Genomic DNA, 23,655 nt, shown 5'->3' with positions numbered 1-23,655 from the left:
AAATAAACACATTACGACACAATATGACAAAAAACGAAATTCAAATAAACCCCACTTAGCTACCATCTACAGGTCACCTTTTGCCTTGACCTCTTGGAGTTGGTGAATGTGCATGGATTCTTTCTTCCCCGCAACCCAACCCCGGACTTCCCCACAAAGTGCGGAGGAGATTCCATGGCGACTCCACAATTCGCATTTGATCGACGGCCTGTCCATGCTTTGGCGGACTGTCATGACGCAAGGTATGGTTTTCTGGAAATCTTCGATATTCTCCGGGTGAAAGTGGTTTGTATATGCTGTGCTTGGGTTGTGTTTGTGTGGGTTGGGATCGCTGGTATTTCTGGTATTCAATCTGAGACAGTATTTCCCTTTTTGTCTACAGACGACTGGTTCTTGATTGTTGATAGAAATGTCAACTCACGGAACCGCTTCCGCGTGTCAAAGAAAGTCTAAATGGTACTTCTGTGGTATGGAAACTTTGGGATAAGATTTGACATCTGTCATATCGAGACATATTCAAACATAATTCATACTAACTTGCATTATAGAATAACTAAAATACTACACAATACGATAGTAGATATCACCGCTTAAGATCCGCATTCTCAATCATAACTTCATCTGACTTCTCCGTTGCACTGATATGCGCCTGCTTCTCATTGCTAACCAGCTCTCCACCACCGGTAACATGGTTACTGCCACCAAATAGAGCGTCGATTTCTTCCAGCGAAACCTTCTTGGTCTCTGGAATGAAGAAAATCGTAAAGATAGCAAGGAGGAAGTTGATACCCGCAAACATGTAGAAGGCATAAAACCCGCAGTTATCGAGGAATATGGGGAAGAATTGCTGGAAGATGGTATTGGCGACGTTTTGGGTCTGCGAAGCCATTCCAACCGCTTGCGCGCGGACGTTCATGGAGAAGATTTCGGATGTCCAGATCCAAACGGTGGCGCCCCAAGATGGTTTGTCTATCAAGGGTTAGTATTCGACGTGATTTCTCTGTTGCGACGCAACTTACAGAAGAAAATAAACAAGAATAGCAAAAACACGATAGATATGCCGACAGATTGTGTTTTTGCGCCGCCAGGTGAGGGTGTCTCTGTTTCGACAGCGGCGACGATGATCATACATATTCCCATGCCAATGCCACCAATAATCAATAGGAACTTTCGTCCAAATCGATCAATGATCCACACGGCATTCAGCGTGAATAAAATACCGAAGGTAGCATTAAGGGCGTTGATGAGAGCAATCTGTCCAGCGCTGGTGAACACCTTCTGGTAGATTTTCGTAGAGTATGTGTTAAGGGTGCCCTGACCGGTTATCTGTTGACCAGCGTTGACAATAAACGCCAGAATCATTCGCTTGCGGAGGGATTTATCCTTCCACAGAGCAGAGTAAGTACTTGAGATGGCCTCCTTTTCGTACTCGAGAGCTTCACGGATCATCAGCAACTCCTGTTCGACTTCTTCTTCCGTGTCTCGCACTTTAAATAAAGCAGCACGGGCCTTATCGATATTATTACCCCGTTTGATATACCATCGTGGAGAGTCAGGAATGGTTGGCAGAAGTGCAAGGATCAGAACTGGAACAAGAAGTTGGAACATGACAACCATCTTCCAGTCCCATTCCCCCAAATTCTCCTTGTGTTCTGTACAGCCATAATTGACCCAGAAACAGATAAAGGACCCAACAGAATAGAACATTTGCCAGAAAGTCATGATCTTTCCACGAATCTCGGCTGGCGCTAGCTCACCAATATAGATTGGCCCGGACGCTGCAGCAAATGCTGGTGAGCTCAGTTTCCAAGGATAGAAAAGTAAAGTATCTTACTCAAAGCAACACCCTGCCCAATACCAATGATACATCTGCCAGCAATGAAACATCCAATATTATGCCGTGGTGCGAATGTCTGCATGAACGTCGCCACAACCACCATGACACAACCCGTTCCCATACCGAATTTGCGGCCGAGAAAGTCTGCAATTGGGCCTCCTAGGAAGAATCCTCCAAAAATTGCTCCAACGGTGTAGGCTGTGTTGACTGCTCCGATCATATTTGGGCCGGGGTCATTGAAGTAGGCCACCCAGTTCGCAGACCCTTGGACGGAATTATAAACGGATGCATCGTAGCCGTAGAGTACCATGCATGCTGCTGCTACGCAAGATACATACCTGTGAATATTCCGTTGAGTTATTGACCTGTAATTAGAGAATAGTTATACGTACCAGTTAAACGCTCTTTTTGAGCGGAGAAAATTGATCACCATCGGAAGGCTGATCCAGTTGATATATGTATATGATTGAAGGATACTATTGCTAGACCAGATGCTCAACCCTGGTTTGTTTTGAAAAGTAGTCCTCTGACTAACGGTACGACACTACCAAGGAGACGAGGGACCCGTAGCCCTATAAATATAGAAAGCTACCAAGGAAATGTCAACGGAGAACATGGGGCCATTGACAGCAATTATATTAACACGAGACTCGCCATCCTGGATAACTGCACTAGCCTCTAATAAAGAGTAGAAGCAAATTTTAGAGCCCAATAAGCAAATACCGGGATATTTTTGCCCCCGGAAACACTGGCCACCCCAGATGATAGTGACCGACTCCCCAGATCAGGGTGTCTGAGTGGTGGGGAAGCTGTCTGGGGTAATCTGAGGGAGAAAATTCAATCAAGCACTAGGTCGCTTAGCTGCTCTATTCACCATGGTGTTGTACCTCCGGGGAAGCTCGTGCTGGGGTTCGAGGAAGTTCTCTGCCGTCGACAGGCATCAGATGCATCTTTTCCACGAATCGGCGATGACCACAAACAGGGCGAGGGGGCAGATCAATCCACCAACTGAATCAGTCCAACAAAGGAAAACGTTAGTTTCACTCGCCCTAGACAATACTAAGAGGTAATGAAGCTAGTCAGACTCACATGTGGAGGATTGACATTATCTGGGGAGATGGTTAGGAGAGAAAGCAGGAGGTGAAGTTGGCGAGTCCCAACGGTCCAGCCCCTTCTGTCCAATATAAATCAGAGTAAGCGAGTCACGCGCCGGTCTTGTGGTCTGCCCCAGTCTGCTCGTCTCCTCTTAAAATTGGTCTTCATTGACTCCTTCCACGGCCAATTTGTCTCTCCAAAGGCCCTCAGAATGATGCACTGACACCAGACTTCCTAGAATTACTTCTGAAAACATGACTTGGGCTCACGCTCTACGCCACCATCATTTAAGCCCCCCTGATGACCTGTCGAGATTATCTACGGGGATTCTATTCCACATCGTGCTTACGCGGCCAGTTGTGAAGGCTAGAAGGAACCAACATTGATAGTAACGGGAAACACTGTTGGTGATCCAATCTTTATCACTATTCCATAACCGAATACAGCGCCATTCTCCGGCAATCTCTAATTCAATACCATAATAATTTGATTTTGAGCATACGCCGCCACGGAAACAGCCCCAACCCGGCTTCTAGCACTCTTGAGAGTCATCCTTATAGCTCTCTTTATCAGTCCTTTTCTTCCTATCGGCTTGTCTTCTGATGTTTGCGTTTGAGGCTCGAGGAAGTACTGGAACATTCGTCGAACTCTCCTCATCTCGCTTGGATAGCGATTCTAGATCAAACACATCTTGAACCTTTCTGCGAGAATCTTTCATAAAGAGCCCAAGCTGGTTGAGCTTTCTGCGAAGCATGGATGGTGTCGCCTCCGAATTATCTTCATCGCTCACTGCAGTATTGCGCTCACGTCGCAAGTTATCCATTCCGCTCTTGAAAAGAATCCCAGGGACGCTAGCGGGAATAGAATCCATACTGAACACAGAGGATCCAACTTTAGTCCTCGCCATAGGGCTTCTGGGAATTTGGTCTCCGCGTAAGTTGCGAAAAGGCTGACATCGTTTCTTCACTCGTTTGCAAAGTCCACGCAGAAGATATAGGATAATAGCCACTGAGACGGTAATGACCAACAATGCACAGGACGCATAAAAGACTTCAAGCTCCAAGGCTCTGATCTTTTCGCAGTATTCTCTAGCGAGAAAATCATTCTTTCTTGGATAGCATACCCTGCAGAAGTTATCGTCTTTCTTCCCAGGTCGACTCTTGCCTTTGGGACCGCAAATCCTTTCTATCTTTTTCTCATTGCAAACAGTCTCCACACATTTAGTCAGATGGATATAAGGGCATCTTTTGAGAAGATTCCGGCTCTGTTCTCTTAGGGAATTGACAGAGATGTTTTGATCAAGGGGGAGTTTCAACTGCCTCCGTAGTCTGAGCCTTCCTTCTCTGACAATGTTTGCTGCTTTTTGAACCACTCGGCGCTGGAAAGAGGATAGCAGAGAATCGAACAACCCGCGGTATGTTTGCGACAATGACTCCATTTCCGCCTGATCGGATTGACGATGTGTAATAGGCGTGGGACGACTTTTATGAAAGCCACCCTGCTTGAAATGGTGTTGCTTCTTCAAGTCTGGGGACTGGTCCAGAGCTTTTTGGCCTCTGATTAAGAGCTCTTCCAGCCTGTCCTTGCACTGCCAGTAACCCGTCTCTTTCTCGTCGAAAATTGACAATGTCAGAGTCACATTCCATGTTGTCTCTGGTCTATCATTTGCATGACTTCCGTGTATTATATTTTCTGTCAGGGTATTCTCAGGACCGACAGGCCATTCAAGTGGGCAGTTGAAGGATAGGGTACATTCAGGGCCTTTAAGGTTCTGAATGTCGGAGGCCACAATGTGCTTTAAAGCATCTGGCAGAGAGTTGGTATAGCCGAGCACACTTTCCAAAACATTCGAATGTTCCTGTGTGTTTGGTGAGAATCCATTCTTGTTCTTGTTGGCGACGCTCAATATCGTATAAAGGTAAGCAAGAAGAGGCTGTTGACAATGCATTGGAACAGAATGCGGATATTCCGATACGGTGAGTATATGATAGAACAACAGACCAAGTCTATTTTTTGGTAGAATATTTGAATTGAGAGCCAGAAAAGATCGAGGAAGACGACATCTTGCCATATATGCTTTTGCATTCGTTTGGAAAGGACGATTCAGTCAAAAGTCATCCTATGGCAACTGCGTCCATTGTGGCCCCCAAATATTATTCCAGGTTTTCTCTGGATCCTGTCAATAATAAGCAGTGATTAGAAGTACGGACCCTTGAAATGAAATTCTGAATTCTGACATTCTGTGAGGCTGTTTCGAATAAAATGACAACTTGGAACACGATGCCTAGTAGATAACACTTCACTGACTGCTGACATCTCATCCCAGCCACTTGAGGATTCTCCGAGATACTAAACAATCACATCGCCTGAATGGTATGAAACAAACCTCACGTTGGCCTCATTTGCAAATCTGGTGATATAGTAAACTAATCACGTGTTCTCGTGAAGGGCCGACGCGATGCGGTAGACGAGCTTTTCCTTCAATCCAACGTAACCAATCTCTCACTTTTGATCTTCATCTGAGAATTCAAATCGCGATAGCTGAATATAAAAGCTTAGCGCGACCCGTATTTATATCTCCCTCCTACGAATTTCAACAACTTTCTTTACCACGCCGCCATCAATGCCCCGCACTTACGGGAAACCGAAGCAGACGCGACTTTCCTTTACTCCAGCTGCGCCTCCATTTCAAGATCTCCAACACAGCCCAGGTGATAAATCGGATCGCCGGGCCTTTGTACGATATGCGCATCCATATATGCCTACAGTGCGCCATGAGCGATCGCAAGTAGGTAATCACAAAGGACTAAAGCAAGAATCGCCCGCTCCGCCTGCAGCAGACGCAAAGTCCGACGAGGAATCGCTTCCAAAACCCGGCAAATCCCCCAAGAGAAAGTCTGGTCGCAAGAAAGGTAGTGTTCTATTTGCCTTGTAGTTGATATTATATCGCTAACATTCTTTCTGAAAAGGGCAGTCGACACAGCGATCGAGTTCTAACGAGGCCGTCGCCGTCGATAACGATCGTGATAGCGACCTGGAAATCCTCTCCAGCACAAAGAAAAACATGGGAAAGCGATCGCTGAAACGGAAGAGATCTGCACCTTCAGAAGACATAGAAGAACCTACTTCTCGAAATTCGCCCAAACCCCGCACTTCAGAAGAGGACGATGATGATGATGATGATGATGATGATGATGCGGAGGACATAGTGGCGCGGCCTCGCCGAAAACTACGAAGAAGAGGACAGGCCCCTCAGCCAACAATTGTCCTTGATGATTCTGAAGAGTCGGAGGAAGATCCGGTGGCCTCGTCTTCCGCCAAAAACCGGAGGCGCAACGTTGGCTCCGAGGTACCTCAAACACCGCGCCGAGGCTCGAACCAGGATAAGCTGGACCTAGAAGAGGATCTTGAAGACCTTCAGGATTCAGGTAAGCTTTAGCTATCAAGTTGAGTATGGTCATAATACTGACAGACCTGCTTTAGTCGTGAAGGAAACGCGGACTCGCGGTCGATTTGCCAATTCAGCTAGGGCCCAAAGGCAACAGCATCTTGAAGCTCTACGTCGCCGACGAGCTGGCGAGAAGGCTGCAGATGATACTAAATCCGAGTCCGAGGAGTCCCAGTCTGAGTCTGAGTCCGAGGAAAGCGAGGGCGAAAGCGAAACCAACGTCAGACAACCCCAATTTCATAATCAAACGGAAAACAGCGACGTCGAATCTGCAATCGCGAGCAACGAAGATCTAGATCGTTACGACGAGGACTTCGTATCGGATGATGGCGTCGGGGAACTGGGAGTGCCAACCGGTCTCGAAGATATGCCATTCGAATTCACTCGACATGCATACAAGCAGACCAAAGATTACTTCCAGGACGCAGTCGAGTGGATGGTGCACAACCAACTCAACCCAGCATTCTCTCGTTCTAGTCCTCAATATAAAATGGCATTTATCAAACTGGAAGATGAAGTCAAGGGACGAACAGGCTCTCAGCTAGTCTCTTCAGCATGGAACAGCAAATTTCACAGAGCACTCCTGGCAAGACCACACATCGAAGTCACCGCATTCCCCACATCCCACGAGCACCCTTGCGATGCTTGCAATAGATCGGGCCACCCCGCCTCTTCCGATATCAAGTTATACGGGAAAGCCTATTCTCTCGAGACTCTCGAGCCGCTGGCGGAGGAAGACAGCGTCGATGAGGAATCTGAATCTTCAGTGGAGCGAGATAGAGATGGCAACCCCTTGCCTGACGAAGACATCAGGTTCTACTTGGGAAGGTTTGTTGAACGAATACAATGCCCCTTTGGAAGCCCTCCCAAAACTAACATATAAAACAGGCACTGCAAAAACAAGGCCACGATGGCCCATACTCTGACTCACTGGCGCGTCCACCTCAACGAATGGGTCGTTGACTATCTCGATCGCATGAAGTATCTAGAAGACGAGAGAATTCTTGAACGCAGTCACTGGAGCCAGAAGCGCAAAGCCAAGTATGCTTTTGAAGTTGTAGGCACAATGGTCGAGACCGGCGAGGTCCAGAGGCTTTGGCGCGACTTCCATATCAATTTGAAAGCAGCGCGCGAACAGACGGTATGTCTTGGTTTTCTCGTTCTCTCAAGAGCTACACATGCTAACCTCTATTTGCAGACACGTCGTTGGTAGACTCATGATTTGCATATACCCTTTTTTTTCATCCCATGTCAAGTTTACTTGCCTGAAAATATCCTCGTGGTTGGTCAAGATCTATCGTTCTGTTGTTTTTATTCTAATTCTGCATCTTTTACGACCCATTCGGCTTGCGTTACGTCTTGATACCCTTGCATTCTGTGCTTTTCATACCCCCTTTGCCGCAATTTGAGACTGCGATGTATCTAAAGAGCTGGAAGCAGTAGCAGTCAGAAATGGCTCCAGTCAAATCCTTGCATGAGCTTCTACAACGAGAAATGATAGCTGGTGATACGCAACTAGAGTCATCCACATTCCATTATCTAGAAACGTAAATCGGTAAAGTTGATAGAAATAAACATGAACGAAATGAAAATAAAGGAATATCGGTTATACAAGTACATAAGCTGCCCGAGCTGGAGGATAGGAAAAAGGGGAGAGGAGAAAAGGCAGATAGACATAAGACCAAAGACTTTGAAAGAAACAGGGGAAAAGAAACCCAGCCGCTCAATGTCCACTCTTCGTTGCGCCAACCCGAAAATCCAAACCAGTACCAAAAATGTGCTGTTCATTTATACAAATCGAAAGTCGGTAATAGGAAAAGAGCCGGTCGAAAGCTCCCCAGTTTCGAATTAATTGGGGGTTTTATTCGTTTTGTACATCCCATCCGTAAACCCGACAAGCACTCCGAGATCATGCAAATTTTTATTTTTTTTTGTTTTTTCTTCGTTTTCGTTTTTCTCCCGTTCATAAGTCTTTGCGCAGATCCATAACGAATGAAGATGACATAGCATCTTCTGCTCGTAGAACAGTAGTCTCTGGATCCAGATTGTAAACCACGACAGTTGGTAGGTCATGGCCAGCCTTTTCCGCCTGCTTCAATCTCCGTCTTCTGCGGGTATAGTCATTTACAGAGAGGGCTGGGCCTCCTTGTTCTCCTCGGCACCAGGGGCGATCATCTGAGCGGAAGAATCGAATTAGTATCAGTTTGGGAGGGCATTGGGTGTGGAATGCAAGGTCAATGTAATGGAGTATCGGATATCCATGGCAAAAATGTGTCTTTTATCCATGCTTGGCAAAAATTGTTGATAGAAAAAAAGATTTTCACCGCAGCCTATCACCGAAACGCGATAACATAATCCGACCATAGAGTGGAAAAATGGCATTATGTGCAAGGCTAGGGGAAATTATGGCAACAGTTTTGAAGAACATACCTCGTTGGCTCCTCTGATCATGCCCTGCTCGCGCTCGAGCTGGATGTATTGCTCCTCTTCGGCGTAGGCAAGAGCCCATGGGACACCGAGCAGGAAGGCACTGGTGCTGATGATCCACAATGCCTTACCGCTGAAGGTGATGCTGGACTTTGTGAGGGAAGTAACTGTAGAGACGGTGGTGTTGAAGGTGCGACGGGCGGAGGGAGGGATAATGTCTTGCAAGGCCGAAAGACGATCGGCGAAAGACTCGCTCTCGAGCTCAATGTCGGAGTCGTCAGAGATTTCGGATTCTAGAAACAGGGCATTATGTTAGTTCCGACTACAGCAATGATGATATGTGAGAGTGTTGACAGATCTTCACGCGATCGCTTCAATACGGTCGAAGCTGATGACGCCGCAGGAAGATGCCGGTGAAGGGAAACATCGGCTTCGATGGCCTCGCTGTACGAGCGGGAGAAAGGTCGAAAAAGGATGACATATGAAAGAGACCATGAAATCAATTTACTAACCGGTGTCAGTGTAGTCATCCTCCTCCTCTTCATCATCAGAGGTAAGGAGAACGTTGCTCTTGGTGGCTTGAGGCTTCTCTTGGGCGAAGTGCTCGTCCTCAACTTCAGTGAGTCTGACCATTATGACGGTATTGAATTATAATAAATAAACTAAGAAAAAAGAGAGGGTGAAGGCGACTTGGTCTGGATGATGGGGTATGGAGTGTTTGTGATGGTCTTTTTGGGTGACGGAGAGCGCTGGAGGACGGCGGATTCGAACTTGTCCGTTCCAACTTTTTTCCCGAGCCAAACGAACCCAAAGCGGCAAGGAGCTTCGCCGCCCCGATGACATCGCTTTTCCGATGCTCAACAAACAGTAACAACGTATATTCTACTACAAAGCTGGCAGAAAATAAATAAATACATAAGATAATCAGAGATTGTATTCAATTATTATACATTGCACAGTGTGTGATATTGGCTATCTCCATAAATACATCGAGCAAGCCAATTTTATCATGCGAACCCGAAGCACATAACACTTAGGCCATCCATCCTCTATATAGTACACCAAGACAGGAAGAAAATCGAGTAGTTATCCAAGAGCCTCGTCTAATTGGAACCACTGGCAGCATTTACCTTCTGCCCAGCTTCCATCTGGCTATCCGCTCCTGGATTTCCTCCCACGGGAATGGGCGACGTCTGTATCCTTCCAGCTCGCCTTCTTGCAACACAACAGTAGGCATACCGGTGCCCTGTCCCTTGTTGTTAACCTGGCCACCAAAGACCTGTCGGGCGACTCGGCGCAGATCCTCAACAGTCAAGGCTTCAATGTGCTCGCACATCTCCTTAACTCCAACCTTGCGGCCATGCACCTGGACTTGACGACCGAGATCCTCCAATTCAACCATACGCGACTCCAAATTCATGAGCAGCGACGACCGAAGTTGGTTCTTGGCACGGTTAACTTCCTGGGGCTGCAAAGCCATGTAGCCAGTGTCGAGGGTCAACGACTGCAACTCCCGGCACATGACCTCAAGCATCTCTGTGGTCCGGGTAGGACTGCACGAAGCTGAGATCCCGAAAATTCCACTGTCAGTGTAGCTGTGGTTAAAAGCAATGCAACTCTCAACCCATCCATGCTGGTTCAGCACGTTTGTGTACAAACGGGAATACATTCCCTTGCCGGGACCACCGGCAGAGAAGGAACCACCTCCTCCCAACAGTGTCTGAAGGGTCGCGAGAGCGTAGATATCGTTGTTCGAAATAGGGAGGGCCTCAAAGGCAAGGTGGATGTGACTCAACCGAGGCAGCATTGGGCTGGCTGGTGGAGGAATTGGAGGAAGCGAAAGGAATCCACCAGTGTAATGAGAAGGGCGTGTCAGTTCCAAAGACGGATGGATCAAAGACGGGTCCAGCGGCGACACGGAGCTTTGTTGTGATGTGGAAGGAGAGAGGTTCTTCAAGAAGGGGAGTTTGGAGAGAATGCCTGACTGGGAGCTCGGAGACGAGGCCGAGGTGGATGTGGTCGAGGACGGTGTGAACTGAGGAACAGTCGGCACCTGGCCTTCACGTTTGGCCGACGCGGAGTCTGACAGTGTGGTTTCGATTCCAGCACCAGAAAGAGCAGGTCCATCGCCTGACTTGCTAGACTTCATGTCACCGAAGAGCTGCTCCGTAAGTTTGACAGCCTGGTCGTGAGGCACTCCGGCAAAAGCAACGACTATCCGGTCCGGGTTGAAGAAAGTCTCGCGGTATCTCTGCACAACATCCTTGTTTATCTCATTCAGCCTCTCAGCCGGGCACAGGAGCGGGTTTCCTAATGTGTTCTCCTTGTAAGCCGCCATGTGCACCAATTCCGGCAGGATGAGCTCAGGCTTAGCCCAGATTTCGCCAATCTCATATTCGGCAGTGGCCAGCTGCTGAAGCACTTCCTCATCGGTGATGAGCGGATCACGAATAGTCTCCGCCAGCAAACCGAGAGTCGTCGGCACAGCCGAATTGAAACTGGCAGACTGGTACATCAACGACTCGCGAGAAGATGCACACTGAATGTTTCCTCCTAGACCTTCGAGGATCTCAAGCATTTCATCACTTGAGCGTGCCTTGGTCGACTTGAACGCCAATCGATCCATAATATGGCTCACACCTCGCAAGCTCGCATCCTCGTAGCGAGACCCAGCGTCGACGTAGACTCCAACGCCGGAGAAGGGACCTGGCAAGGATTCTGTGGCGACACGGATTCCATTCGGCAAGGTGGTGATCTGTTCGAGTTCTGCGGGATCCTATTGAGATTGAGAAATTCAGGCGTCAGTAAGGCGTCAATTAGAAATTCGAATGCCATCACCTGGAACGACATTTAAGATTCAATTTACCTTGGCCTCATTATTGACCGTAGCGAAACCTCTGGACGCCGAACGAGGCACGCGAGCCACTGGCTTCGCGGACTCGACGGCTCGCAAAACTGAGCGACGCATTTTGCTGGTCTGTATTCAATGAAATGGGAATGAACCAGACTGTCGGAGCCCACTATTCCTTTGCGTGAAAAGCTGCGGCTTGAGGACTTCGCAGCAGCGGCGAGGGATTTCGGGCCGGAGACTTGGTCCGAGGATAGGTGGCTTATCTAATCGGTTCCTGGGCGAAATGGCGTCACAAAAATCGCAGCAAGGGGATTTTTCAAAGAGCTTTTTCTATTTATCTATTCTAACAATGTATGCTCTGGCAGTTAGCCTATTTAAACATGTATTTTTAGTGGTCTTGTTATCAAAGCGTGGCGACATCAATGGCAAAAGCACTGTTTATTAATGCACGGTCTAGAATCAATTCCTCGACATTATTCATAATATGCATCAGTCATAACTGGGGATTTGCAGGATAGTCTAATACCCGGGATATCAGGGCTGGAACTGGTATTTTTGGGGAAATGCAAGTCTAAAAGTGGTGGGATATCTATTCTAAGGATGCTCTGAAGCCCATGCGCGATACCAGTCCAGACAAGAGGCATTGGCAACGCTCGCTCCAATCTTGATGTTCAATCCGCATAGAATCTGCTTCACGGCATTCTCAACCTTCTTGCCATTGGAAGTGACCGGGATCTCTGGACAGGCATCTACTACGCCTGGAACGTGACGCGGACTGAGCTCCTTGCGGATCGTGGACTGGATGCGCGCCGCAAGATCTGAAGACAGTGTAGGAGCAGCAGAGGAGAGCTTCACAAAAAGCACCACGGTCTCGTCCGTATCAATCCCTTCTCTTCTTCGGCCAATGCAAAGGGAATCCTCGATTTCCTCGGCAAAATGTTTCAGAAGAACATTGTAGATCTCTGCGCTTCCGAATCTAACCCCGGCTGGCTTCAGCACACCATCGCTTCTGCCTAGCATCGTCACACCACCAGTCTGTGGGTTCAAGCGCACAAAGTCTCCATGATGCCAAACCGATGGCCCAAATACGTCAAAGTAACTCTTGCGATATTTTTGTGCTCCAACAGGACCAGGTGGCCAAAACATGACCGGTTGAGCGGTAAATGGCCTTGTGCACACAAGATCACCGGGCTCGTCAGAGGCGCTAATGTCGTTTCCAGCGTAATCAAATACAGAAACAGCCATTCCTAGACAGCGGCACTGAATTTCGCCTTTGTAAACGGGTAGAATTGGACAACTGGCACAGAACAAAGATAGGATATCGGTACCGCCAGTGATAGAGCCTAGCATAATATCAGGATGAATAGAGGAATACACGTATTCAAACGTCGAGGGGGCCAATGGAGAACCGGTACTGAAAATGGCCTTCAGTTTCTGCAAAGATACCGGACGATGGGGGTGCTTTCGAGGATTCAACGATGCCTGCTCCAGCATCGAGAGGTATTTCGCAGATGTTCCAAAGTGTGTAATCTGCAATTCATCAATGAGACGCGGCATAGCCATCTCTCCGTTTCCACCTTCTGAATCAAATGGCCTAAAAGGTGAACCATCGTAAAGGACAATGGTGGCACCGCTAGCCAGACCAGAGACAAGCCAATGCCACATCATCCAAGTAGTGGTGGTGAAATAGAACAGGCGATCTCCTGGTCGAATATCGCAATGAAGAACATGCTCCTTTTTGTGCTGCAACAGTGTCCCCAGGGAACCATGTACGATAGGTTTGGGAGCTCCGGTAGTGCCAGAAGAGTACAAGACATAGACTGGGTGGTCAGGCTCTAAGCTCGCAAATTCTAGAGGAGCCGACGGGACACTGGCCATGGACAAGAAGGAGTCGTATGTGCATGCTTTTCCTTGGAGCGGCTGGACCCCATCAAGGTTGAATTCGTGAGATTTGACAGCCTCGAAAATGACCAGCAACTCCAAATGTGAAAGCTCAGGCACAATTTGGCGGACCTTGGCATGAGACCCGTGAACCTTTCCGTTGTATAAGGAGGCGTTATCGGCGAATAGAATCTTGGGTTCGATCTGCTTGAGACGTTCCAATACTGCATGCACGCCAGTGTCAGGGGATACACCAGTCCAGTAGGCACCTAGTGATGCGGTTGCGAGCATGGCCACGACCGTATTGGCATTATTTCCTAGGAAACCCGCCACGCGATCCCCAGATTGCAGTCCCGCTTCTTTCAAAGAATTGGCACACTGTCGAACTCGTTCCCGTAATTCCTTCCACGAGATATATTCTCGATCCGACTCGGTAGCCGAGATCACCGCAACAGCATCTTCATTGGACGCATTGGCTGGGTAGAGGAGGTTCTCAGCAAAGTTCAATCTGCTCCCCTCGAAGAAACGCGGTTTAGGAAAGAGGAGGTTATCCGCTTCCAACACCTACAAAGGTCAGAATATATTTGCTGGTTCTTGTATGCCTTTTAACGGAATACAGAGTTTACAACGACATCAAAAGATAGGTCTATATTAAGATAGGAAAACTACTCACTCGTTCATATGGTTTGTGAGCCTTCACGGCGGTATAGTGCCAAACCTCCTCCCAAAATTTGGCAGTTTCCGAGATACTCCACTGCCACAGATCGTTGTAGTTGTCAAGAGGGACTCCATACTTTTGACTTGATCGCTTCATAAAATCATATATCTGAGTATCCTGGGGAGAAGAGGGTCGCCATAATGCCTCCACTCCAGTGGTGGGGACAGACTCAGCGGTGAGGGGCATAGTCAATTGAACTGATTAGAGTGCGTACGGGGTGCAAGAGATGGGATGGGGATCAATTCCTTGAATCCGGGGAATTGAGACTGAAACCAACACTCCCCAGTGGTTAATTGAATATTGTCGAGGAAAGCACAACCTCGGAAAGATCATGATGGAAGACTATATATAATGACTGGTTCAGGGCGGAAAAGAACGGATCGTGAGCGAGCGGGTAAGGGAAGAATCCCGCTCAGTCCGCGGAATGCCAATTGATGGGTTAGCTTGTTAAGGCGAGTTAGCGATGCTTAGCAGTGGTTTAGTTTCGATAAGAAAAGCCGATAAGATTCAATCATTCGATATGCTTTCTGGCTGATCCAACAGTTGTTGGGATTCATATTCCATATCGTCATGGAGTCATGTCTCATGGATCACAGCCTGAGGCAGGAAGATTCACCTGACACATGCATCAAATATGTAGCAGCTTGTCGCAGTGTAGCACCTCAAATGTAAGAGGGTCACTACTCTATTTTATTGATGAGAAACAAGGACCATCCTGCCCTCGATGAGAATTGATTTTTACTGGCTGTTCTTCCGGTGATTCTGTCTTCTGTTCGCCTTGCGTCTTTTAAGCCCCTTTCTTTTCCATGTTTTTTCTTGTTTAGTAAAAAAAAAAAAAAGGGTCCAGGGGTTAAAAATTTCCTGCCTGGAATACCGTATTAATACACATATTGTCAGTCACTAGTAGGAGGCTAAACCTGTTCTGGTACAATACATCGTACGGGACTGTATTCCGATCCAAAACCTCCTCCCAACAAGCTGAGTCCATATGATTCTATTATCATTAGCACTCGATCGATCCATCCTCGACGCGTCTCTTCCTCTTCCTTTTCTTCTATCTTCATTAGAATCATTGCAATCCATCTCCAACACTCCAATTCTCTTAGTGAAGGGGGTCGATCGGTGCGATTACCAGCAGGGCTCCGTGCCCTCCTCTCCTTTGGTCCCCACGTGCGAAAAATACCAGCAAAACGCAAAGCAAGCAAATTGCAGGACTGGCTCGGATTCTTCGGATTCTGCCTCGACCGTTCGGTACGTGCTGTCACTGTCACCCTGCGATTTTCTTCTTTCTCTTCTCTCCCTCCTCGTTCTTCTCGCCCCGCCTGGATTCCATATTTTCTATCTGGTTTATCTTTGACAAACCCAGCTGATTGCCTGTGGTATTCCAGATCTAAAGTCGATCCCGACTGTCGTCATTTCCTCGTGTGTTCGAAGAGATAGTGAAGCAGAGTGAGAGGGAAATTTGTGCGAACGATAGGAGAAGGAAAAAGGAAACAATCCAGGATACAGAAAAAAAAGGGGAATCGTATCGTTCTTGCCAACACAACCCTCGGATCCCAGAGTGCGATAGAATCATCAACGTGGTGTTGCATCCTCACCCTTACCCGTTTCGTCCTGGCTGCTTCCTGCGATGCCTCGTCGATCTGCCAACTCTCCTTCCGCCCAAGACACCCCTAACTCGCCGTCCTTTTCATCTGCCTCTGGAAAGGGCGGTATTGCCATTAAGGCGCCCATTACCATAACCAACCGTTTCAGTCAGCTCTTTTCGACCTCCCCCAAGTCCAAGGCCGAGCCCCCTCAGACTGCCCAGGCTGTCCTCCATTCAGTCAGTGGGAATCTCCATTCTAGTCCCGCCGCTCCGCCGATCAGTTCGGCATCACTGTCCTTACCGACTATCTCTCTCTCGACTGCTACCGCAGATAACCCAAACATGGACGAACCGCCAACCACGCTCTTTCAGCCTCCCTCCGCTGAGGAGGCCCGTCGTCTGGCCAAGCAGCATGCGCAGTTTGGTCCTATCGGCCATCATAGCCATCGATATTCCAGTCGTCATCCTGGTGGTGTCTTTCCGGAACCTGTGATGGATGAACCGCCTTATTATTACCTTCTTACTACATACATCAGTTATCTAATCCTAATTGCGTTTGGCCACGTCCGCGACTTTTTTGGAAAGCGTTTCCGCGAGGAAAACTACCGTCACCTGAAGCCCCGCAATGGATACGGCGCCCTCAACAGCGACTTTGACAATTTCTACGTGCGTCGGCTCAAGCTGCGCATCAACGACTGCTTTGAACGTCCCGTTACTGGTGTCCCTGGTCGCTACATCACCTTGATCGACCGCGCGACTGATGACCACAACAAGCACTTCTACCTGACCGGCACCACTACCGATACCCTCAACTTGAGTTCCTACAACTACCTTGGATTCGCCCAGTCTGAAGGGCCATGTGCGGATTATGCTGAGGAGATCATGAGGAAGTATGGTATTAGCACCCCCAGTACCCGTGCGGAGGTTGGAACACAGGACCTCCATGCGGAGGTTGAGGACTTGGTTGCCAAATTTGTTGGTAAAGAAGCTTCTATGGTCTTCTCAATGGGATTTGGTACAAATGCAAACATCTTTCCTGCACTGGTCAGCAAGGGCTGTCTGATTATTTCTGATGAATTGAACCACGCGTCGATCCGCTTTGGTGCGCGTCTCTCGGGGGCATCCATTGGTATGTTCAAACACAATGACATGAGAGACTTGGAGGCCAGACTCCGTGAGGCCATCTGCCAAGGACAACCACGCACCCACCGGCCCTGGAAGAAGATCCTGGTCGTGGTCGAGGGTCTCTACTCAATGGAAGGATCGATGTGCAACCTCCCAGGTCTTATTGCTCTGAAGCGACGCTACAAATTCAACCTCTTCGTCGATGAAGCTCACTCGATTGGCGCCATCGGACCAAAGGGAAGAGGTGTTTGTGATTACTTCAGTATCGACACCAGCGAGGTTGACATTCTCATGGGCACACTCACCAAGTCATTTGGTGCCAACGGTGGATATATTGCCGCTGACAAGGAGATGATCTACAAGCTTCGCGCAACCGATTCCGGTGTTCTCTACGGAGAGTCCCCCGCCCCGGCTGTTCTGGCACAAATCTCGTCTGCGCTTCGCTTGATTAATGGTGAACTTATTCCTGGCCAAGGTGAAGAACGACTACAGCGTCTGGCGTTCAATTCTCGATACCTTCGTCTCGGATTGAAGCGTCTTGGCTTTATAGTGTATGGTCACGACGATTCGCCAATCATACCTGTTCTTCTCTTCAACCCGGCCAAGATGCCGGCCTTCTCCCATGAAATGCTTAAACGGAAGATCTCTGTCGTCGTCGTCGGTTATCCTGCAACGCCCTTGGTTTCGTCTCGCGCTCGTTTCTGTGTCTCTGCCGCTCATACCAAAGATGACCTTGACCGTATTCTGACCGCTTCTGATGAAATCGGGAATGTTCTTCAGCTCAAGTTTTCCACCGGTATTGCAGGTGGTGCTTTGCCTGACAATGGAGACATGACACCTCCCCCTGAGATGGAAAAGGAATGGCGCCGCAAGCGCAACCCAAACATCATCCCCCCACGATGGCAGATTGAAGACGTCATCAGACGAGGTGTGCAGGACGTGAAATCACCGCTGTTCTAGCCTACTCCCATTGCTTAACGAGTTATTATGCCAACCGGCTGCTTTCGGCGTCATCTGGCTTACTTTGTTATGTCGATTCATGTCCATCAAATGTTGCACCAGGTTCTCTCGCGCAAGGGTCTGAAGGAGTTGGTCAAATTCATTTCAACAAACACGGTCGATGCTGGTCATGCCGCGTCACAGGTTGATTGATCTTGCTGTGTATCATTAGACAATCATTTCTGATTGTCCTTTATTTCTCTTTTTCTTTCTCCTCTAACCCCCCTTTTCTATTTTTCTTTTTTCTTTACTCCCTCTTCAGTGCCCTGTGCATTACATACACCCTGAAAGGACCCTGCTTTGGACAAAACGAAAAGAAAATCATGAAATCCTGAGCAATGAACGAATATGTTTTTGTGTGAATTCGTCTGTTTTTTCTTCTTTTCCCCCGAGCGCACGTGGTTGTTCCCATTGTTTTCCCTAGGACTACCTGACTCAGACCTTCTTGCTCTCTTTCGATTCTACTTTTTCCCTTCCCAGTTCTCCTTAACCAGCTATGTTTTGCTGGCCCCTGTCTTCCCTACCAAGTGCTGGGGGGTCACGACGAGGGCAGACTGTTTATTGTTATCAATATCCTTGTTTGGGGATTGTGATTACCATTGTTAATGAGATGGACGAGGTGGGATGGATCCCAGAGTTTGCTAGGATGAAACCGTACTTAATATGTGTTTATAATTAGATGATTGTCAATATATTCTTATCTTGAAGCTTTTACAAAAATCTTCCAAGGCTGATTTAATTGAGAAGCTTTGCTGTTTGCGAAGCTGGAAACTTGTGTAGTAGAAAGCAGTGTAACATCTAAAGCATGAAGCAGGACACCGTATTCCAGAGAAGGGAATTAATTCCATCCTCCACAAAGGATGCATATGCAACAGTATATCAGATCCACAGTATATTGAGAAGGCCAAGAAAGAGAAAACGCTAGATCGAATGGGTGTATGCCTCTCCTTATGCCTCCGATGCGAATGATAATCTATATCTTGTAATCGCCAATTCCAAAAGAAAGACGCCGAACAATGACAGACCAATAGTAAAAGGAATCCCAACAGAAAAGCAAATAGTCATCACATCATCAAGTATTCCATCTACCTCAAACGAGGCAGAAGGGCCAGAGAAAGAAATAGAAACTCTAGACAATTATACAGTGTATCAAAATTAAACTGTACCATATCTTCCACGCTCTTCGTTCAAGAGAGCTTGACCTTCTTCGGTGGCAGCAGCCTTTCGCTCGGGAGAAACAGAGGGGATCCAGCCTCTCATCCAGCCACGAACCCGAGTCCATTGGCCACGTCCCCGAACAGGATCATCGACCCTGACGACAGCTTCTTCCTGGGAACCGTACATGAGGAATTGGACTCCCATGAACGCGTCCATGCCTAGCACGCAGAAGGCACCAAGGAAGAAAGGAATTGTACGGCCGATCCATTCCAGGCGGTCGTTACCATCTGCATCTGCCCATCCGCCGCCTCCGTACGGAGCAAAGTCGTACCAGCAGTTGGGGTTTGTCAGGATGGATGAGGAGTAAAACAAATTTCCACTGAATGCAGCCATGAACAATAAGGGAGATAGCCCTGAAGTGCTCTTGCGGCAGTAGTTCTTATATAACTGAGGCGGGCGCGAAAGGAGATAAAGAATTGTTGACATCCATGAGACAATTCGACCAGCAATTTCGACGGTGCTCTGATGGGATGCCATAGGCTGAGCGTGTGCTTCCGTGGGAGTAGCATTGGCCATCATGGCGCAAAGCATTGAGGCCAGGAGTATCGTCCGGGTGGATGCAATTGGGAGACTGGATCCATTGCCAGTTCGGGTGATCGAGCGACGGGAAGATCCTGCTTTCTCGTTTTGGTATACCGGGGAATGACCGTTCACGTTACTGGGAGGTGTTCCTTTGAAATCACCCACGTCCTTGGCCTCTGACCTCTGTGCTGTCTCCAGGGAAGGGGCGCTGTAGGAGGAGTTATCATCGGACGGGGAAACACCATCCAGCACACTCCCAGTGTCCCCATCGTGGTGAGATTGAGCCAGCTCGCCGTACCCATTCCTGCTTCTCTTGTAGTGTGTGTACCAGAAGAACTGGAAAACAAGGGTAACATCGACACAAACATAATAGCCCGCGACTACCACCTGCCAACTGGCCTGTCGAGTGAATAAAGCCCCCAAGAGGTTTCCAGCGTCACCGAATAACCACACGACCAGGAAAAATATCGATAAGCCAGACGTGGATTTCAACTGGTAATTTTTGTATATCTGTGGCATCTGGGCAAAGAGCCATGATATGATGCTGAATATTCCGAGGAGTGAGGAAATAAGGGCGAGAGGCGTCGGAATGCAGACGTGTAAATGGGAGGAGAGGTAGGCTAGAAATGGCGATGACGGCTCACAATGCTGTGGCAGAACAGTTGAATAGACATGTTGCAAGAGTGGAGGAGGCATTATTATGCAGGTGTCTTCGCTGTCCTTCGAGAACAACCTAATCTGAGTGTGTCGTGAGGGTTTCAGGTGCGTGTCTGGAATAGGAGATTCGGTCGGAGATGGAACAACGAAAAATAAAATGAGAAAGGAGGATAGAAATCTATATTTGAGAAGCCAGAAAGGACCGGAATGAGGTAAGACGAAAGAGAGAAGGAAGCAGTAATCCTGACAGCGATAAGGATATATGCAAAGGGGGGGGAGACGAGAAGAAGAACAGCTGAGGAGTCACGGCGAGAGTCGCAAGTCACACGGACTGGCTGAGTGACTCCGCACACTATCAGCTTATCGCCAGTGTGGGATAGGATGGCAGCGGCGCCCTGTGATAGGCCGGGATAGAGTCTCCATTTCTGGATCCGATCACTCAGGCAAACTATTCAGATCTTGGCTCTGTTTGCGGCCCAATCAGAGGCGTGGAAACTGTTGAATTGCCCCAGATATTGCTGCTTTCGGGCTAGCGGTGTGCTTTAGGGGTCGATCGCCACTGACCGATAATCGGCCTTAGTCACCTGCTGATAAGCCTCACTGTCGCTGATAAGCACTTTTGCTTCCGTCTTGCTCCGTATGAACCGACAGACGCTGGATAACAGCCAACAAAATGATATCTATTCCCATCATCTATCCATGACTTCACGACTAACTTTATAGTGGATATTACATTGCTAACTGTTCCATTGTTGGGACACACGCGATGAACAGCACCAGTTCCCTGCATCCCTTCATGTGCATCCTCCCCAGACGTCTTGGAGTGTTGTATCGACCAACTATACGATCTCGACGTCGAGATCCGTTCCCCGTTGTCCTGATGTATCCCATGATTATAAAAGGCGAATTGGTCTCGACGCGTGAGTGCTGTACTGCTTGGGTTGGAACGCATGCTCTTTTCAATTCGGGGCAATTCTGCTTAACGCAATGCTGGTAGCATACCGGAATGTCTGCTATGCAGCCCGCTTGGCGCGACTATTGTCGGGGTCCGGGCTTGAGCTGTGGTCTTATGGCGCTCTGGTCGACATATTGCTGATACTTGACTGGAGACATCTCGCCTAGGGCCTCGAGTTTATTGATGCTGGTGGAGGGATATCGATCATGGGAAAATCTTCCGACGTCGATGTTTGCGGCTTTCGAGACCCAGAGCTCCAAATAGAGCGGAATAAATAATGAAATGGCTTGAAGCTTGGGGAGGGGAACGGCGATGTCATGTTTGATGTAGGCATTTCGAGTGACTTGCTCGTTACTGAGATACTGTTGGATACTGATATCGCAGGTGCTGACGGGCTTGAAACGACAATGGGACAGCCTGTTCAAGTGAATAGAACTGCCGCTTATAAGCTATCTCGTGGATACACTGCGTATGGACTGGTATGTGGCTACTTTACACAAGCTGACCCCAACAGCTCAGATGCCTCAATTGTCTCATCATCATCGAGGGATCTGTCTCTGTAAGGAGAGAGGATAATTTCACACATCCTATATGGACAATCACCAACACAGCCCAGCTAGCTGAGGCAACTGGTATGATGACATACAAGAATACCTCTACTACAGTAGTGAAATGAGCAGGACGAAGGAAGGGGAGAGACCTTTACAGCCCCTTTATGCCCCTTGTTATGTCCGAACACTGTGCATTAAATTCTCAGGAATGTCTGCACATAATCTAAGCATGCATAATTAATCTGTTTAATTTTAGTCTGTAACATATTTGGAATCTTCTGTCTTCGAATTAAAATGAACGTGTCGATGCATCGGCGGTTTGATTGTTCTTTCGAAGCAAGGGCAACACCATCGCAACATTTTCTATACTCAGTATGATCTTCTGCACAAGGAAGGGGTTTAAGATTGCTAAGCTTGTGTAACTTTATCAAAAATAGGCATAATTGGACAGTCATCAATTGTGATCATCATCATAATCATCAAAAAAGAGTTATCAGAATCCAAGTCGTAAATTAAACCGCAGTCAGACTGTTTGTAGTTAACCTCCAACACGGCCATGGCTACCATCCACTCCCCCACGAACTGTCACTATGATTACTATGTCCAGAATGACTCCCATGATGGCGATGGCTTCGATGGCTCCGATGGCTATGGTGACCAGACCCATGGCTCGACCCATGACTAGAACCATGCCTAGAACCATGCCTAGAACCATGACTAGAACCATGACTAGAACCATGACTAGAACCATGACTAGAACCGTGTCGATGCCCATGATGATCTCCATGGTGATGGCGGTGACGATGGTGATGTCCATGTCCATGCCTATGTCTATGCCCATGACTATGACTATCACTATCATCGTCGCGATCCTTCAACTTCTCGCCAATGAAATTCCCCAAAAGCGCTCCGCCCACTGCACCCAGGAGACCATGCGACCTCTTCCGTCCGAGATAGTACCCCGTAGCGCCCCCGATTAGGGTTCCGCCTAGGTTTCGCTGGCTCTCGTGTGCGTCTGGTTCTCGGTCTTCCTTTTCGTCTAGTGGGCGGGGAGTCTCATCGCGAGGTGGAGGGGAGTATCTGCTTTCGTAGGGCGGGGGTTGGTTACTTGGTAAATGTTAGTTTATGTTATAGTATCAAATGGGTATGATATATAGCATATGATGCGGATATCCATACTAATACTCTGCATTGCTTCCCTGGTAACTGCCATCGGGCTGTAACCCCGCGACGGGCGGACCAAAAAACCCAGACGCTGCCGGCGCATCTTGTTGATAATACCCAGATGCGTAGCTCATATTATTCTGCGGGTTATACGGATAGTGGTGTTGCTGTTCCTGAGGGAAGTATTGGCTTTGCATTTCTGGATGTTGGTACGGATGGTTCTGATACTGGTGGTCGGGATAGTACCCAGCCCCGCCTGGCGCAGAGGGGTAGGGATGATATTCGCTGTAAGGCTTTGACATCCCGTCAAAATAAAAAGAGACGATACAGCAGGATAAGTTGATCTGCGTGGTGGTGAGTGGTCGAATACCGGTGATGGGACTTTGTTTATATAGACGGGATACCCTAATGGTTGGAAATGACTTCAAGCAGCAGCTGACCCTCCCGCACGACACACCCTGAAGTCACAACAACCTTTACGCTGCATACCAAGAACTAAACTATAATCCCTGCAGAGACGTGTAGATCTTGTTTGGTGGTCTCTATATGCTTGGTTTTTTTTTTTTTTTTTTTTTTTTTCATAGACGCTGATCAAATTGACTATAAATTATAAAACGAA

At 48.1% G+C, this 23,655-nt stretch overlaps 10 protein-coding genes across 10 annotated transcripts; 3 read left to right on the top strand and 7 right to left on the bottom strand.

Moving 5' to 3' along the window:
* The first annotated feature begins 136 nt into the window (after positions 1-136).
* On the top strand, positions 137-587 carry ASPWEDRAFT_40518 (uncharacterized protein). Its single transcript, XM_040835334.1, has 2 exons — positions 137-467; positions 549-587. Exon 1 carries the CDS (start codon positions 175-177, stop codon positions 451-453), a length of 279 nt encoding a protein of 92 aa, XP_040688986.1. The 5' UTR covers positions 137-174; the 3' UTR covers positions 454-467; positions 549-587.
* Positions 584-2,147, bottom strand: ASPWEDRAFT_111701 (putative MFS sugar transporter; the record flags this gene model as incomplete). Its single annotated transcript, XM_040828264.1, has 3 exons — positions 584-969; positions 1,020-1,778; positions 1,835-2,147. The coding sequence occupies 3 exons, from the start codon at positions 2,145-2,147 to the stop codon at positions 584-586; spliced, it is 1,458 nt and encodes a 485-aa protein (XP_040688985.1).
* A 967-nt stretch (positions 2,148-3,114) lies between these two features.
* On the bottom strand, positions 3,115-5,169 carry ASPWEDRAFT_40516 (uncharacterized protein). The gene has a single exon (XM_040835333.1). The coding sequence runs from the start codon at positions 4,878-4,880 to the stop codon at positions 3,465-3,467; it is 1,416 nt and encodes a 471-aa protein (XP_040688984.1). The 5' UTR covers positions 4,881-5,169; the 3' UTR covers positions 3,115-3,464.
* A 266-nt stretch (positions 5,170-5,435) lies between these two features.
* ASPWEDRAFT_40514 (uncharacterized protein) lies at positions 5,436-7,901 on the top strand. Its single transcript, XM_040835332.1, has 5 exons — positions 5,436-5,844; positions 5,902-6,360; positions 6,416-7,208; positions 7,269-7,521; positions 7,579-7,901. The coding sequence occupies exons 1-5, from the start codon at positions 5,556-5,558 to the stop codon at positions 7,591-7,593; spliced, it is 1,809 nt and encodes a 602-aa protein (XP_040688983.1). The 5' UTR covers positions 5,436-5,555; the 3' UTR covers positions 7,594-7,901.
* Positions 7,902-8,504: 603 nt separating this feature from the next.
* Positions 8,505-9,440, bottom strand: ASPWEDRAFT_172122 (mitochondrial import receptor subunit TOM22; the record flags this gene model as incomplete). The annotated part of the gene is made up of 3 exons (XM_040830891.1): positions 8,505-8,555; positions 8,811-9,100; positions 9,320-9,440. 3 exons carry the CDS (start codon positions 9,438-9,440, stop codon positions 8,505-8,507), a joined length of 462 nt encoding a protein of 153 aa, XP_040688982.1.
* Positions 9,441-9,933: 493 nt separating this feature from the next.
* On the bottom strand, positions 9,934-14,443 carry ASPWEDRAFT_51410 (uncharacterized protein; the record flags this gene model as incomplete). Its single annotated transcript, XM_040837584.1, has 4 exons — positions 9,934-11,583; positions 11,674-11,762; positions 12,435-14,103; positions 14,213-14,443. The coding sequence occupies 4 exons, from the start codon at positions 14,441-14,443 to the stop codon at positions 9,934-9,936; spliced, it is 3,639 nt and encodes a 1,212-aa protein (XP_040688981.1).
* A 1,444-nt stretch (positions 14,444-15,887) lies between these two features.
* lcb2 (putative serine palmitoyltransferase 2) lies at positions 15,888-17,930 on the top strand (the record flags this gene model as incomplete). The annotated part of the gene is made up of 1 exon (XM_040833072.1): positions 15,888-17,930. The coding sequence occupies one exon, from the start codon at positions 15,888-15,890 to the stop codon at positions 17,928-17,930; it is 2,043 nt and encodes a 680-aa protein (XP_040688980.1).
* A 1,194-nt stretch (positions 17,931-19,124) lies between these two features.
* Positions 19,125-20,405, bottom strand: ASPWEDRAFT_27952 (PQ-loop repeat-containing protein; the record flags this gene model as incomplete). The annotated part of the gene is made up of 1 exon (XM_040833071.1): positions 19,125-20,405. One exon carries the CDS (start codon positions 20,403-20,405, stop codon positions 19,125-19,127), a length of 1,281 nt encoding a protein of 426 aa, XP_040688979.1.
* An 836-nt stretch (positions 20,406-21,241) lies between these two features.
* ASPWEDRAFT_505210 (uncharacterized protein) lies at positions 21,242-22,169 on the bottom strand. The gene is made up of 3 exons (XM_040837454.1): positions 21,813-22,169; positions 21,369-21,756; positions 21,242-21,293 (listed from the first exon to the last, which is right to left on the bottom strand). Exons 1-2 carry the CDS (start codon positions 21,905-21,907, stop codon positions 21,402-21,404), a joined length of 450 nt encoding a protein of 149 aa, XP_040688978.1. The 5' UTR covers positions 21,908-22,169; the 3' UTR covers positions 21,242-21,293; positions 21,369-21,401.
* ASPWEDRAFT_40504 (uncharacterized protein) lies at positions 22,128-23,605 on the bottom strand. Its single transcript, XM_040835331.1, has 2 exons — positions 23,052-23,605; positions 22,128-22,979 (listed from the first exon to the last, which is right to left on the bottom strand). The coding sequence occupies exons 1-2, from the start codon at positions 23,336-23,338 to the stop codon at positions 22,433-22,435; spliced, it is 834 nt and encodes a 277-aa protein (XP_040688977.1). The 5' UTR covers positions 23,339-23,605; the 3' UTR covers positions 22,128-22,432.
* Between the last annotated feature and the right edge of the window lie 50 nt (positions 23,606-23,655).

The sequence above is a fragment of the Aspergillus wentii genome, assembly GCF_001890725.1.
Source record: "Aspergillus wentii DTO 134E9 unplaced genomic scaffold ASPWEscaffold_4, whole genome shotgun sequence".
Taxonomy (NCBI): domain Eukaryota; kingdom Fungi; phylum Ascomycota; class Eurotiomycetes; order Eurotiales; family Aspergillaceae; genus Aspergillus; species Aspergillus wentii.
Note: the sequence above shows the minus strand (reverse complement) of the source record. Positions and strands in the feature narration are given on the sequence as shown.